The 17500-nt window shown below is 44.1% G+C and overlaps 1 protein-coding gene across 1 annotated transcript in view; it reads right to left on the bottom strand.

The window, feature by feature from the left end:
• The window catches only part of LOC127007361 (neural cell adhesion molecule 1-A-like), a 133964-nt gene extending 127096 nt beyond the window's left edge, over positions 1-6868 (bottom strand). The window contains exon 1 of the mRNA XM_050878241.1: positions 6113-6868. Coding sequence (XP_050734198.1) covers positions 6113-6290 — 178 coding nt within the window. The 5' untranslated portion in view covers positions 6291-6868. The remainder of the gene's footprint in view (positions 1-6112) is intronic.
• Positions 6869-17500: the final 10632 nt, after the last annotated feature.

Here is a 17500-nt window from a genome sequence, read left to right as displayed (position 1 = left end):
CTGGCACGATGTCAAAAGCGGCGTACCTCAAGAATCAGTGTTTGGTCCCATGCAAAATATCAAAATTTGCTGATGACACAAAAATCGCTAGTAAGGTAACTACGACACTCGACGAAGAAGCATTACAATCAGATCTAGATCGACTTGCACGTTGGGCCAATCAATGGCAAATGAAATTTAACGTTGACAAATGTAAAGTGTTACACATCGGAAACAATAACAATCGCGTTCAGTACGTAATGAATGGCCAACAACTTTCTGCAGTAAGTAAAGAAAAGGATCTTGGAATCATTATATGAAGCGATTTAAAGCCCAGTCAGCATTGTTCAGAGGTAGTTAAAACCGCAAACAAAATGGTTGGCCTCACCGGAAGAATCTTAAATAATAAATCGGAAAAAGTAATATTAAAACTGTATAATTCGCTGGTTCGACCCCGTCTAGAGTACTGTGTACAGTTTTGGTCTCCCTTTTACAGAAAAGACGTAGAAAAGTTAGAACGGGTTCAACGGAGAGTAACAAAAATGATTCCTAGGTTGAGATATTAATCTTATGAACAAAAGCTTAAAGAAGAAAATTTATTCAGCTTATCAAAACGAAGAATTCGAGGCGATCCAATAGAAGTGTTTAAAACGTTTAAAGGATTCAGTGATATTAATGCGGAAGATTACTTTACAATTGATCGATCAAATAGAACAAGAAGAAATCACAATTTCAAGATAAGTGATAAAAGATTCTCGTCGCACGAAGCCAAACACTTCTTCAATCGAGTCGTTAATGTTTGGAATTATCTACCCTGTGATGTCGTTGATAGTACAACAGTTACGGCCTTCAAGAATAGATTAGGCAAGTATTTTGAATCCAACCAGCAACTACGATATTACTCATTGTCGTAATAACGTTAAGTTCTTTCGAATACTGGTGTCCTTGTCCGCTTTTATCGCCCGGTTAGTTGTAGCAGTAATGGTAGTTCTTTCCTCTTTCCTACATAAATTCCATGCAGTTTTTCTATACTGCATGGTTCTTTTTCCTTTCCTGCTTGCTTTGGCTGGAGGGAGCCTGGAGGAGCCTTTGCCTTTGTTGTCCTTCATCTTCCACCTTTGATTAGATAGTTAGTGTAGCTTGTCACAAACAGCCTCGTATGGATCATCAGGTCTGCTGTTGTTTGTTCTTCCTTTGTGTTCCTTTTTTGTTCACCTCCTCCTCCTCCTCCTCCTCTTCCTCCTACTTCTCTTCCTCCTCCTCATCGCTCTCTCCCTTCCCTCCAATCGGCGCCGGGTCTCTCACGAAAGTATATTATTGAATTATAATTGCCTTGTCCTTTGATCTCGAGCTGTCACCAGAAGATAAGACCCATGAGCCTTAATTATCTGTCACGTGTATACTATTATCTTTTTTTCTCTCTCTCTCTCTCTCTCTCTCTCTCTCTCTCTCTCTCTCTCTCTCTCTCTCTCTCTCTCTCTCTCTCTCTCTCTCTCTCTCTCTCTCTCTCTCTCTCTCTCTCTCTCTCTCTCTCTCTCTCTCTCTCTCTCTCTCTCCCTTCGTTCACAGATTTAGACAATTAATCGTTCTCTTTAGTCTTATTATTTCGTTTTTGCTTTGGTTCCCTTCGTCCTTTCGCTCCTTCTCTACCTCCCTCACCTCTTCATGTTCTCCTCCCTCACTGCATATCTTCCTCCCCCTCCTTCTCTCCCTCTCCTCCTCTACTCCTCCAGGATGCAATTGATATTTATGAGGCAGAATTTAATGCACACGATATTACGACCCCGCTCTCCCTCCCTGCCCATCCGATGTCAGTAATTTTTATTGGAGAAAACGTGAGTCGCAAGGGTTAAGGAGAACCGAGTATCTACCAAGGATCCAGAGGTAGCTAGTTAGGGCGTGTTAGGTTCAGTGTCTGCTTTGTGAGGATTAAGAAGGAAAGGTTGAGCATGTGTTGTTCTTGTGATACTCTGCTTGTCTGTCATTCATTCTGCTCGTGTCTCTTTCCCCTTGTCTGTGTGCCTGTCAGTTAGTTTACTTATTTGTTTGTTTCATGATTAACAAGGAAAGGTCGAGGGTGTGTTTGTTCCTGTGGTTCTATGCTTGTAATTGTGTGTGTGTGTGTTTTTCCCCTTTGTGTGTGTGCCTGTTTGTTAATGTATTTTGTTTGCTCTGTGATGATTACAAAGGAAAGTCGAGGGTGTGTTTACTCCTATGGTTCTCTGCTTTTCTATCATATTGTCTGTCTCTGTATCTTTCTCGTTGTCTCTGTGCCTGTTCTTTACTTTTGTGGGTTTCTTTTTCTGTGAGGATTAATAGTTAGCTCAAGTATGTGTTGAGATGTTACGGTAATTGATTGTCTATTTGTGTTTCAGTGTGTTTGGCTATTTGTGTTGCCTTCCCACTGTCTCCCTGTGCTTTCATTTGCCTGTATATAAGTCTATTCATCTGACTGTCTTTTAGCTTGAGAATCTGTCGGTCTTTCCGTATTTTCTTCCATTTTCTTGTGTATCCGCTTGCCTATTTGTCTTCGGTCTGTCTGTGTTTGCCTGTCTGTGTGCCGGAAGCCCAGGGGTGAGCAACACTCGCGCGTTATTGGTCCAGGCTCAAGGGAAATATGTTTTGCTGGCCTCGGGTGCGACTTGTGCTGCTGAGTTCTTTCATGCCGTGAACTAACGCCCTTGTAAATATGCATTCCATTTGCATTGCACCGACCTCGATGCTACACGCTTCGACTCGATGCTTTCCTTTCTCTCCCTCCTCCTTATTTGCAATGCTTACACGTTCTCATTTTCTTTACTTCTGTTTTGTTTTGTTTTATTGTGTGTTGTGCGTCGTGTCTCCTTTTCCAGGTTTTGTGTAAGGGGTGTGACGTTTCTGCTGCTCTACCCATTTATTTGGACTTCATACATTTTTTTTTTTCCATGCGTACATATCCGGATTCTCTTTTTTTTTTATCTCTGTTTAAATTATGCATATACGCAAAACTTCATGTCGTCAACTCCAAGTTTACGAGCAGTGTGTTGTGTTTTCTGCTACATTCTTCGACTTAATTCCTTTCTTTTTGCCTCGCGTATATATTCTTGTTTTTTATCATTTTTGTTTTATTTTATCGTTATTATGCGCAAAGCTTTTCAAGTTTATGAGAAGTGTTGTGTGGTTTCTGTTTCGAATTTCGCCTCACTGACTTTCCTCTCTTTCTTTAATACTCATTTTTTTCTCTCATTGTCAGACTTTTTTTTTCCCATCTCGCTATTGTATTATTATCATTATTGTTGTTGTTCTTGTGCGCCGTGTTTCATGTGTCCTTTTTCCCAAAGTTTCCAAGATTTCTTGTGTGGTTTATTCCGAGTGTGTCTCTTGCTACCAATATTTTCTCCTTAGCTTCTGTGTGTGTGTGAGATGAGAATGTGTGTGTCGGTGGCGAGGACAGACGCTCTACTGCACCGGGCACCAGCTTTGTGTCAGGGTGGCAGCGTGAGGTAAAATGAGGGAGGTGGTGTGGGCAGGAAGGCAAGAGAGGTGAGGGTGGGTGAGTGGGAAGTGGAGGCATCGGAGGTACGGAGAGAGGCAGTGTGGTGGGGAGGAAAGTAAGGAGGAGTCTGAAGTGAGGCGAGGGAGGTGGTATGGAGAACATGGGAGGCAGAGGAACGGATAAAGGAATGAGAAAGTAACGAGAAAGAAAGGAAAGGCTGAGGGAAGTAAAGGAAACGTAGCGGCAGGGGCAACGTAGATGGAGGTTAGGGAGAAAAAAAGGAGCACAAAAGACGTATTGAGGGAGGAAAACATGAGAAGTAAGGAAGGGAACGTGCGGGGCCGCAGAGAAGGAAGGAAGGAAGAGGTGGTGTGAGAAGTGATCAAAACAGAAGTGAGGGAAAGGCAGGAAGGAAGAGGAGGAGGAGGAGAGGGAGGGTGCAGGGACGGTGTGTCGCGAGGGTGTGTGCAAGAACCGTGGTGTTGCGGGAGTGAGAATGGGGTTGTTGTTGAGTTGTGGGATGAGTTTGGGTGTTGAGGAGTGCTTCTGGAGGAGGAGAAGGAGGAGGAGGAGGAAGAGACCGGTCGTAATAGGAAGGTGTGTGTGTGTGTGTGTGTGTGTGTGTGTGTGTGTGTGTGTGTGTGTGTGTGTGTGTGTGTGTGTGTGTAGCGGAGTCCTGACGGAGGCTGAAGTGTATTGTGCTGTGTTGTGTTGCATTGTGGCCGTGATCCCTTCCCTGCATGTCTTTTGAAAGGCAGCCTCTCCCTCGGTTTCTGTGCGTGTGTGTGTGTGTGTGTGTGTGTGTGTGTGTGTGTGTGTGTGTGTGTGCGCGCGCGTGTGTGTGTGTTCGTCCGTCCGTGCTCGGTAGTAATTTTCTTTTGATAATGATGTTGTTATTTCTTTGACATTCCACTGGTGATGAGCTCTGAAAGGACGGAAAGGATAATTTACGAAGAGGAGGAGGAGGAGGAGGAGGAGGAGGAGGAGGAGGAGGAGGAGGAGGAGGAGGAGGAGGAGGAAGAAAGAAGAAGAAGAAGAAGAAGAAGAAGAAGAAGAAGAAATAGGAGGAGGAGGAGGAGGAGGAGGAGGAGGCGTGGGAGGGATCAGAAAGCCGGACAGTATAGTTGTTTCATATAACAATAATGATGATGACAACAGTATCAATAACAGTGATAATATTGATAATAGTAATGGAACATCGTGTACGGAAGATAGCGTATCAGCCGCCGTTGGAACCCTTTTTCTCGTGTTCTGTCGTAAAGGTGTCGTAAAGCCCCGCGCTGGGAACAGAAAACTAGGCATTCATGACCTGGGGCCGACCACCTCCCAAGCCCAGTCCAGTTACGCACTTAAAGTCTTTATGGTCTAGGTTAGGTCACTGAGTTACTTCGGGTTCTATCTGGGAGCTTTCATGGTCCGTTTTCAAGTGCAGAGAAGTTTTTTTTTTAATGTGATCGCCGTCGATAATTCAGGCAGTCCAATATATATTTTTTTTATATAGTTCGCCATCATTCAGTCGTCTTTTATTAATTTTTTTTTTATAAATTGGTAAGTTTAATGTATTTACCTAAGGATATCCTCATGGGTACATAGTGATTATATATTAGTCCGTTGATAATAATAACAGTAATAAAAATAATGATGACAACAACAATAATAATAATAATAATAATAATAATAATAATAATAATAATAATAATAATAATAATAATAATAATAATAATAATAATAATAATAATAATAATAATAATAACAATGATAAAAAGAAGGTAAAGAAGAAAAAAAGATCATAAAGCTCAGCAAGGAATCATGTACTCGTAACTGGACGGAAAAGGCGAGGTTGCTTCAAAAGAGTGGGAGCTTTACGTCTTTGCAGTTTTCAAGGCAAGTATGTATATGAGGGTCGTCACTTAGCCGGCCTCGCGTCCTCTCATCACTAATGTCTCCCCGTCTCGCTGTTGCAGGCTGTCCAGAGGCAATAAACTCGACGCGGGAGGGAGGGCGCCAGGGAGAGACACGGTAAGTATTCCAGCGAAGTAAATTACACCTCTCGTCTTCCTGCTGGGTCGAGAGTTCATGAATGTGTATTGCATTATTTTGGGGCCTTTTTATGTTTTCTGTTGCTGACGGGAATGAGGGCGACGGGGACAGCCAGGCTTCACCTCCATTGCCATCACCATCATGCCCGAGTTTCATTACCACCACTTCCACTAACACCATCACAACACCCGCCTCTCATCACCTTCCTTCTCCTAACACCTGCCTCACCATCACGCATGAGTCCCGTCACCACCACTGACACGCCCACATCACCATAACACACACGTAACATCTTTCTTTATGTTCCTTCTAAACTTAACACGTCCATGTCGCAGGTTGTCTTCAGCCGGAGCTTGGTTGCCCTCACCACCACAATCAGAACCATCAACCACCACTGACACAAACACACCATCACAGCACACACACATATACACACACACACACGTAGCAGGTAACATTTTTATTCATCGCCGTCTTTCTTAGCTGAGCACCTCCATTCCAAGGGATATATCATCATGCCACGGCTCCCCCTCACTACCATAATCGTTATCACCACCAGTATCATCACCATCTGCATCACCACCGTCAATATCACATCACCAGCATCACAACACTCACCTTTCTCACACGTCACCTGCTGGAGGAGAAGCACCACCGGGGCGAACCACACCACCACGTGTCCACCACACCGGACCATCGCGAACCACTGGCCCGCCACACACAGCAGGGGCGACTTAACTAAACCATAAAAGTTTTCGTCTAGACTAAACAAAGACGAGCTAGGTATCTTTAGCATCCACACATTATGTTTTTGTTAGTAAGTGAGGGGAGGGGAGGGGGAAGACGTGTTAAAACGGCCACACTCGCTAGGGAATGAGGGGAGCGAAGGAGTGTGAGGTCTTGGGAACTGAGGGGCGGCGGCGCGCTAGAGACCCACGCGGAACATCAGGAGATACTGAATCAACAGGCAGAGTCGCGACGGTTTTATGATCGTAACGTTGTCCGCGCATGCGTGTTGACCCTTGATATCCTTGTGACTTCCCAGTTCTGGCGTGACTGACATCACTTCATGCGGGGAAAAGAAAGTTTGGGCCAAAGTTTGTGCAGTAAGAGTGTGTAAAAGGCCCCGGCTTGAGCGACGGGGACGAGGAAGGGGGAGGTGCGCGCCGAGAATTCTGCATCTCGTCGCCTCCGGAGAGACGAGGAAGCCTGATTCTTGCCCGCGTAAAAAGCTTGAGTCTTCCCAGCTTAAAAAAAATCTTCCCCGTTTATAATGTTTGGGTTTTGTCGGTGTAAGGAGCTTGAGACGTGCGAATGTTAAAAGCTTGATTAACTTATGTATAAAAAAACTTGACTGTGAAAAAGATTAATTCCCACCCGGATAAGAAAATCTTGATTATAGTTTACGTAAAAAGCTTGATTCTTGCTCGTGTAAAACGACTAAATTCTTAATATCCTGAAGTGAGAGAGGTTGATTCATGGCAGTGTAAAGAGACAGACTAGCTTCATTAAAATCATTGCTTGTGTAAATGAGAAAGAAAGCTTGAAACGAAGTGCGAGAAAAAATGCGTCCCCTCTCTGTATCTTCCATTTCATGAGGGCAATCAGCGGTAAGGTTGATGAGTGTCGATAGGCGGCTTGCAGGGAAAGGCTGAAGGGGTTAGGAGCGATGAGTGTGTGCTATGGTGGTGGAGGTGTTATTGATGGTGGCTGGTGGTGGCGGTGGTGGTAGCGGTCGTGGTGGTGTTGGTTGTCGTGGCGAGCGTCTTCTTTTCTCGTCCTTCTGCAAGAAAAACGCGCAGATTTTGCCGCCGCGTACAACTTCCACCTTTGTCCAATTGCGTTCTTTGTAGACTTTTTGTGTTGCAAGAAAAAGAGCAAGAAAAGGAAAGGAAGAGTAGGTGTAAGGAGAAGTAAAGGAAGGAAGGAAAAGGATGAGAAGAAGAGGAGAAGGATGCGGAAGAGGGAGAGGAAGAGGAAGAGGAGGAAGAGAAAGAGGAGGAGAAGAGGGAAAGGAAAAGGAAAATAAAGAGGAAAAGGAGGAAGAGGAGAAGGAGAACGAGAAGGAGGAGGAGGAGGAGGAGGAGGGAAACATCTATACGAAAGAAAATAAACAAAAAAAGAAGGAAGAGAAAGACTGTGGTTTGAAGTGAGAAATGAAAAGAGAAAAACAGAGGGAGGGAAAGAAAGGGATAGTAATAGGAACGAGAGGAGGAAAAGGAGGAAGAGGATTAGGAAGAGGAGCAGGAGAAGGAAAAAGAAAACGCGGCAAGGGAGAAGGAAAACAAAAATAATCCAAAAGAAGGAGAAGGTCGAGTCCACTGGGTGTGTCTCGCAAGTCTTTAATCTCTAGTTAAATACATTACCATCTTACAGACTGAAAAATGGCGCCGTAAATCAGAATCACTTTTCACGGACCGTCAGTATGGGAGGCGGAGGAGCTCTTACTGCGCTGTTCCTCACGTCGGAGGGGGAAACCGGACGAGGAGAGAAGGAGGAGGAGGAAGGAGAAGGGAGGATGGAGGAGAGAGCATTATTTGATGAACAAAACGCCCAAACTCCGCCACATTAAATCCTCAGCGAATTGGCGAAATTTTGAAACCCACTCGCGGAAGAGGAGGACGAGGACAGGTTTGGTCTCTTGTTGCTCCCGGGTTGGTGGCGGTGGAATTGCCCCCCATTTTTAGTCGCGCCAGTTTTCCTTTGAATTGGGCGGAGTGTGTGCGGAGTTTTGCGGCATCAAAGGTTGGGCGAGGACGGCGCTAGGATGAATTCTTGTGCCGTTGCTGCCGTGTACTGGACATAGAAATAGTGTTCTGTGCTTCAGGCGCTTGTGGTCGAGGAGCCCTTGCTGTGGAAGTAGAATGATGTGAAAATTGAAGAGAGAGAGAGAGAGAGAGAGAGAGAGAGAGAGAGAGAGAGAGAGAGAGAGTGTAAGCAGAATACTTTATCACCCATTATAATTTTAAAAGTATGTTTAATTCAAGTTGGTAAAGTATTTGCGGTAAATCTGTCTCCACAACTTTGAAATATTTTTTAACGATTGTGGACATACTTGTTTTTACTTTTTTTTTTTTTTTTTTTTTTTTTTTTTCATCAGCTGCGTACTTTTGCGTCAGTAGAAAATATTTTATATATTTTTGTTGTTGCTAGAGTGGCTTGGAGCAACATAGTTCTCTCTCCGTTCAGGGTGTGAATACTGATATTTATTTTTCTTTCAAAACTCACTCCCTTTGCTGCTCTGCGTTTGAGTGTCGGGCAGTGCTGAAACAATCCGACCGTTGGTCCTCACTGGAGATCTGGGATGGTCTTAGGAACACGAACAGGAGAATGGACAGCGGCTCTGTGCCTCAGCAAAACATAACTTCTAAATGCTTGCCCACCACAGTAAATGACCCTTCAGACAAAGGAAAATAATTCGTACACGTCATTGTAATAAGTACCCCCTTAAAATGACAAAGTTGTGGAAAGCTGAGGCGATGGATAAAAGGAATAGTGATTATCACACAGTATTTTAATACTAATATTTATACATCACCAATTTATTCTAGAGTATTTTTTTTCTGCTATGTATACTACTAATTCCCATGACGGTTGAGAATCGGCGAGCATATCCTGGAAACGCAACTTTCTGCACCAGGAGCCCGGAACACGTGGGTTGTACACTCTCGCGCTTGGTGCTCATCTTCATTTATCTCTTTCTCGCCAAGATGCGTCGCCGTTTTCCTGGAGTTTCAACTTCATCTCAGTTCCTGTAGCCTTGCGGGTTGCCCTTGACACATGGATAGTGTTAAGGGGAAGAAAAAATCTTTCACACTCATGCACAGACAAACACTTGTAAGACATTTCTTGACCTTGAGCAATGTCAAGTTTCTAGCTTACTCAGTTACAGAAAAAAACGTTTATAGTTTTTGTTTTAAAATAAAAGACTAAGCGCTTTGACAGCCGCTAATCTTGTCGCCTCGAGTCACCTTTCAGCCAAGGGAAACACTTCGTAATGATAATGAGAGCAAACTCGGCGGTGTACGACACGCAGCGCTATGCCTTCATGTCATACTCACCTTGAAGGAAGTGATGACATGAAAAATCATATTACTCAGAAAATCAAGGAACACGAGTGAGACGTCTCGGCATTGACAGCAGGAAGTGGATGTCGGGTGTGTTTGACGACGTAAAGTGAATGTGAGCAAAATACGATTTCCCGTCCGCCGCCGCGGCGAGGGGCCTCGCAGCCCCGCCGCCGCCTCGCTGAGCGGCGCCTGGAGTCGTCAAAGAGCCTGCCGAGGCCGTTCGTGCGGCAAGCTAATTAGATATATTATCAAAGACCAAGTTAAAGGTAAGGAAAACAAAAATCCACAAACTTGGCGAAACTGAGTTTGCTATATTTTGCTTGGGAACTGATGCACTTCTGAAAGCTAAAAATCGCGATGAAAAATAATCCAACATTTATTCGTGAATACGTTTAGGTGTGTCAGTGAGGCACCCAGGGGACTGGCGCCCCCCGCGGGCCTGTTGAGATGCGGCTCTTATCTCGCCGGTCCATTAGTCACCTGTCGCTGAGTGGCGTAACTCTACCACTGCAACTTTTTTCTAGCTTTAGTTCACGGAAAAAATATTGGTAGCATCACCCTCAGAGGCATTGATAAGCATGGTGTTCCAGCTTTTAAATGAATTACTTGACCTGAAATCATAATTTGTACAATTGAAAATATATGTTTCCCTGTAAAATGACTACTCATGGTTATTGTTGGCATCTTTGTCCCGTTTCGTAACGTCACGTTGCTCCATTACTGTAGAAAAAAAGAAAGAAAAAAACAAGCCTTGAAAAGGGCCGCTAGTGTTGAAGGAGTGGCGTTCACCCTCCGGTGGCGAGGCAGGGTGTTGCGAGGCCGAGCACCGCTGTACACACACACACACACACACACACACACACACACACACACACACCGTAGCTTCGTAGCTCATTTGGTTAAAGCGCTGCGCTGCCAGACTTCTCGGCATGATAGGCAGAGGCTCGAGCCCCGTTCAGGCCGGGATTTTTCCGCTAACAAGGAGTGGTTACTGTCCCCCTTTGAGCAAGTGGGATGGGGTGTATGGTATGTGAGGTCCCGGAAATACCTTGAGATCGACTATAACGAGCCTTGCTCTTTCCGGGTTGCTGGCGATTGCGAGTCCAACTCGTAATCAAGCCGTGGTGCATTACAGACACTCACGCACACAAACGCGCGCCCACGCATGGTCTCTGATTTTCGCCGTCACTGAATTAAAGATGGGGTGCATAACGATATTCCCTGAGGATTAGTCGGCAGGACTTTATACATTCATGAAGTATTCCACCTCATAAATATGCCATAAACAAAACATAATGAACGCGACAGTCGTGCGTACTGAACTAATCCATCAACAAGCATTCGACCAGAATATCCATCCAACACAATGCTTTTGTCATGTTTACTAATTTCCACAGTATATTTCCCCCTTTTTGCTGATTTTTTTTGTTTTATTCATTTCTAATTCGCATAATCTATGAATACAAATAAATGTTCTATTAATATATTTCGTTGCATTGTAAAATATGACTAACAATTATTTGAAGCACTGTGCTAAGCTATAATAGTGAGCTCTTCGGGAGAAGCTGAGGAGTGAGGTGTGTGTTGGTGGTAGTCGGCTTTTGATGACAGTAAGACGGGATAGAAAAGACAAGGAAAGAAACAACGAGCAGAATGATTGTTGGTTGTGAAGGTTTAAGAACGAGAAAGCTGTGTAAGAAAGGAATCGAAAAGTAGGTTGAGCGATTGTAAAAAAAAAAAATTGAAGGACGGTATAATGAAGGAGGAATGCGGAAACAATAAACTATTGTAAGGTTAGAAAGACAGAGACGAGAAACGGATGAAGAAAGTAGACGACAGGATGGTAAGGGATGAAAGGGTTATGAGGGGCGCGTTATGTACTAAATAATGATGGAAACAGGCCGAAAAGAGATGGATGCTAAAGTAAAGTTGATCGTGTAGAAGAAAAATAATAAAAACAAAAATGAAAAAAGCCTTGAAAAGAAAATTAAATAGTTGGATAAACGATTTTTAGTTGGAATGGATGAATAACGGAAGAAGTGAATAAATAGGAGGAAAAAAATAAAAAGAGAAGAACGAGGTAAAAAAAAGCAAAGAAAAGGAGGAAGATGAAAAGTTTAAAGATACAGACGAAATTTAATTAAGAGAGAGAGAGAGAGAGAGAGAGAGAGAGAGAGAGAGAGAGAGAGAGAGAGAGAGAGAGAGAGAGAGAGAGAGAGAGAGAGAGAGAGAGAGAGAGAGTCACACTAATGATTTCAAAGCTTCAATTTCTACTAACTGACGCTCTTTATGTAAGAAATTAATGGATTCTTCTTTCCGTTTTCTTTTCCTTTCCAACTTTCCGTGATCGGGGTGGGGTGGGGCGGAGGGGAACGGCACGGGATTGAACGAGATTAAGTGGAGTGAAGTGGAGTGGGATGGAATGGATACAGGGATGAGGTGGGAAAGACTGGGACGAGATGGAACGCAAAGAATGGAGTCGACCCTGTTTTTAGAAAGGGACGGGGTTGGTTTGAATACGGCGAGCTGGAGTGTGTGTGAAGTGACTGGTATACAAGAGCATGGTGGATAGAAATTTCTGGCTACACAATGGAAAAAGAAGACGGTGGATGAAGATAATGGTTGCCTGGATGATGATGCTATGCCAGTTTTAGTTTAGTCTGCACTTCAGCACTTCAGTCTTACTTAAACTCTTACATGTAGTCCTTTAACTTAGCGTGAACAGTTTCTCTTAATACATCCTAACGAAAAATTACTAGAAACACGCTTAACTAAATGACTGCAGGGTATTTTCACCTTTTACTTGAGGTTTATTAAAAAAGCATCGGTCAGTCATCCATGATAATGTCAATATGTAGTGTACTTACAAAGGGTTGACGATCATGGATTAAGCCTCTGCAACGGGATCCTTTTAGCTTCCTCCCACGGCAAGTCACAACACCATACTTAGCCCCGATACACACCCACTCCTAGGTTTAGATCAGACATCCCACCTTGTCTGATAATCTTGTGAGAAGCAGCTGACAAATGTGAATAATTGACTGTATTTTGGACCGCCGTGGCCAAGAGACAAAATGCTTGGAAGAATTAGGGATATCATCTTCATAGAAATGTTTCGCTCAGATAACACGTGTCGTGGGAGGGGTAATATACATAAATAACGTGAAGACAGATATAGGTCTCTCTCTCTCTCTCTCTCTCTCTCTCTCTCTCTCTCTCTCGAGTTGTTTCTTTTTAGCTTTTCGCTGCGTATATTTCCTTTAACTTCCAAGCATTATTTCCGTTTAGTGCAGGAGAACGAGAAAGGAGAAAAAGAGGAGGAAGAGGGGGAAAAGGAGGAAGAGAAAGAGGAGGAGGAGGAGGAGGAGGAGGAGTTCTCATTAGCAAAATACTGTCGAGACGCTTTCAGCTCCTAACACTTTATAATTCTCTCTCTCTCTCTCTCTCTAAATTACTACAAACTAATTCTATTCACAACCACCACCACAACCATGGCCACTACCACCACCACAACTCCACTCCTGCCATCAACCACCACTTCCATACCCATTACCACCATCACATCCACTTTACTCTTTCCCTAAACACTCCCATCACCACCATGACCACTACCACCACAACCATCGTTCTCCCAACCACGTATACCATTCACACACACATACACCAAAAAAAAAAAAAAAACTATTCACCATCACCTTACACACACCCTCACCCTTTTTCCCCTTCCCCGCTTCCCCTCCCGCTAAGTAATATCTTCCTGATCGTCGGCGGGACACAAACACATTACCACATTAGGAGCAAGAGGGAGAGGGAGGGAAAGAAGGAGGGGCAAGAGACGCTTTCCCCCACCGACCTCTCGACTTTCTCACCGCCCGGACCCGTTTTCTCGTCGCCATAAAGCACCGGGTTTAGTGTGGCGTTAAAGGGAGGACTGCAAATTTTCAAGGGAGTCTTTTGAAGAATGGACAGAGAAGCGGGAGGATGAGGGAAAAGCAGGAGAAGGAAGAGGAGGAGGAGGAAGAGGAGGAGGAGGAGGAGGAGGAGAATATAGAAGAGAAGGGTAAAGAGGAATCTAATGAGGGTATTCGAGATATCAAATGGTAAGTGTGAAGCAATGAGGTGTGTATGTGTGTGTGTGTGTGTGTGTGTGTGTGTGTGTGTGTGTGTGTGTGTGTGTTTGTGTGTGTGTGTGTGTGTGTGTGTGTGTGTAATTCACCACGGCCTGATCACGTGTTGGACTCGTAATCCTTAGCAGGTACCCTCCCGACATGAGCAAGTGCTCTTTATCGTCGATCTATGGGTACTGCCAGAACCTCACACACCACACACCCCATCCCCCTTGCTCAAGGGGAAACAGTAACCACTCCTAGTCAACGGAAAGAATCCGGCCTGAGTGGGCTCGAACCACCGTCCTGTCGGGCCGTGAAACCTGGTAGCGCAGCGCCCTAACCAGTTGCGCCACGGAGTGGTGTGTGTGTGTGTGTGTGTGTGTGTGTGTGTGTGTGTGTGTGTGTGTGTGTGTGTGTGTTGGAATAAAAACATATGTAATTATTTAATCATTCGTGCATTTTTTTTTTTTTTTTTTTTTGACGCGTGTTCAAACGAGCGACAACATTTATGAAACAGGTACAAAAAATTGCTGTTGTTATGTCGGTGTAAAGGGGTGTCCATCCGTCCGTGTGTGTGTATGTGTGTGTGTGTGTGTGTGTGTGTGTGTGTGTGTGTGTGTGTGTGACATTAATTGCCGAAGCTCATTGAACCATCACCTTCATCAAAGCCTACGCTACTATCTTCATTACCATCATAGTCACCAACATTGTCACCATTTCCATCACTCCTGAGATGTCACCACCACAACCATTACCTTCACCTCTCGTACTGTCATCTCCGCCATCACCACCACATTCACCATTACCATCACTATCATTGCCGTTACTCCGCCATTCCCACCATCACAACTGTCACCGCCGCCTGTTTTCCCGACCACTCACAACAAATTTTATCCTTACCGCCACCACCGCCACCACCACCACAAAATGACAAAAATAACACCAACAGACAACAACACCCCCCCACCAATTTAACCATTACCACCATCAACACCGCCACCAGCACCATCATCGACACTTTTCACGCATTCAGCCGTAAAAAAAATTGCATCACGCACTCATGCACACACACACACACACACACACACACACACACACACACACACACACACACACACACACACACACATGCACGCACACGCACCCGACTCGGCATAAAATTGTATCCGTAGAATCATTTTGCCACGAAAAAAAAAAGGAGTTTCGAAATAAAATGAAAGCGCACATACCCATGAATAATTTTCCTCGCGAGAAGACCCGGCGTGCACAGTAACAGGCGGGCAAGGGAGGGCCGCCGACACTGAGCCAGCTTCTCGCGCGCTCACACAAACCTATGAAATAATCCTTGTCCATCTCGTCTCCTTTTTAGCCACGACTTAGGTTTCGCCCTTTATCGGTAACAAAATAAAAAAAAATGTCTTGGATTAACAACCACAAAGCCAACTTCTTGCTAATTGTCGTATATGACATGAAACGGATAATTTTCTTTTTCATTATGACTTGGGTAGAGCGAAGTTATTTTTTATTAATCCGAATAACAGCAGGTTCGTTTCCCCGGACATCGGATTATTAATTGTTTTGACCAATTATTTTTTGGACCCAAATTTAAACAGTTGATTTTTTTTCAGCTTTCAATTTTCTGCCTTCACGAATTTGGACCCTTCGAAATTCAGACTTGTGGAGTTCGAGCTAGAGGACTTTTATTGTATTCTCTATTATGTAAATTTGCCGGTACGAGAACAGAGATATTGGATGGGCGACACAGAGGCAACTTATCGCCCTTACACACACACACACACACACACACACACACACACACACACACACACACACACACACACACACACACACATGGCTACGGTAGTACGCATCTCATCATCTATATTGGCGTGACGAAGTTGCTTTATCAGTATAGTCACCGCGTTGATATTAAATACAAAACGATCTTGGCAGCATTGGGTTCCCGTATTCTTTCAACATTTTTTGTACTACTTGTTCGTTTATTGTAATAACTGACATTATCAGCCACTATTATTTCCTCTCGTGTTTTGCTTGTGTTTATATTTTTCTCACTATAGAGTTGTTGGTGTTCATTTCTGCATGCAGATTATATGTATTTAGATTTCTTCAATTTACAATTCAACGAAAAACATTCCCTTTCATTTGACACGAGGGCGTTTGTAATTGGGTTCATACATATACAGTCAGTGTTATGCATACATACGTACTTTGATTGATACACAGTCATACATACATACAAACCTATAAACCCTCAAACACACACACGCAGTTTATATTTTTGCATGTAAATAGGAGAGGGCTGTGACGAACATAGGAGAAGGCACTCGAGTAAAATAGGTGACAAGAATGTTACGGGGCGGCGAGGGAGTAGCCGGGATCGATGCGGGGACGAAAGGGAGGAACGAGCTATTGCGAGACAGAGACGAAGTAGAAGAGAGAGATACGAAGGCTGAGGGAAGGGAAATTCTCATACGTGATTGTTGAATTCCCACCTCTCCCTGTCGTAAACACGATAGTTTTTCTTCTTGGTCTGTCTGTCAGGAGAACAACACGAAGAAGTTTGCAAGTTGGCCGTCGGAACAAATTTGGTCTGCCAGCTCATGCAGGGAAGGGGCATCTAGGCTTTGGGAGATGCTGCGGTTTCTGTGTGTGACTATATTTGCTTTTGATTTCTTCCTGTATTCAAGTTTTTAAGTCCTATATCAGATGATTATTACATCTGTGTGCTTATACCAACATCTACATCGCGGAAGCCGTTTTCTCCTGCAGATTGGCAGAACATAGAAAAAAACAGAAGCGTTAGTGTAACATATTCATTTATCAAAGCAGTAGTTTTTGAGTCTTGACGGATCAAATTAGATCGTCTTGCCAGCCACTGCTAGCCTCAATGCATGGAGGCCTCACGTGATTCCTATCTTCTTGCAGCTCAGGGGAACTTTAGAGACAGTCATATCAGTAGCAATGGTGTAACGCAGTGCTGGTTCGTGGCATAAGGAATTAGGATTTGATGACGATAAATGAGATTCTTACCTCACCTTACTGCAGGAATACATCACGTGAACTGATTTATCATGCAGCTCGGCAAAAAAGGCAGACCCGCGAGCGGTAAACCTGCACGAGGCGAGGCGTGTGTGGGGAGCTACGTGCCGCGCCTCAACGCGTCTCAATATCAGAGAAACAAGTCCATAAAAACCTATCTACCGCTGCCGGCCACCAAAGCGGCGCGCCGCCTCAAGCTCTTCACCCTGCCCTACCCCTACCACAGACACCCCCCAAGGCAGGGGAGGAGGGCGGAGGATGTTTCGCTGCCTCGCTATCTATCCCAGTGGTTCCCAACCTTTTTCTGTCGTTTCCCCCTTCAATCAGTTCAACCATCCGGATTTCCCCCTTCATGTGGACAAGGAAAAAAGTAGCCAAAGCACAAAATTTACTTGCTTAATAATACAACATACATAATAAACAAATAGTAGCCAAACACAGAATTTACTTGCTTAATAGCACAAATCAGTCAATCAATGCTCTGACGCCTGTTTCCGCCGAGAACTCCCTCCAAGGCCATGATAGAAGAATTTTCAGTCTTCCCTCCCCAAACATACATTTCTCGCACATCTCAGTCCTCGCATCTCTCTTTCACCCCTCTCTTTCATGACTGATTTTTATTTTTATATACTTGAAGAAAAGTCAATAGCCGCATTATATGGGATTTTTTTTCTCGGTCGACTAATTGCTAGTAATATATATTTCCCTCTGGCTAAGTATCCCCCCTGGAATTCTGAAATTTCCCCTTGGTTGGGAAATGCTGATCT

This window comes from Eriocheir sinensis, chromosome 35 (genome assembly GCF_024679095.1).
Source record: "Eriocheir sinensis breed Jianghai 21 chromosome 35, ASM2467909v1, whole genome shotgun sequence".
Classification (NCBI taxonomy): domain Eukaryota; kingdom Metazoa; phylum Arthropoda; class Malacostraca; order Decapoda; family Varunidae; genus Eriocheir; species Eriocheir sinensis.
Note: the sequence above shows the minus strand (reverse complement) of the source record. Positions and strands in the feature narration are given on the sequence as shown.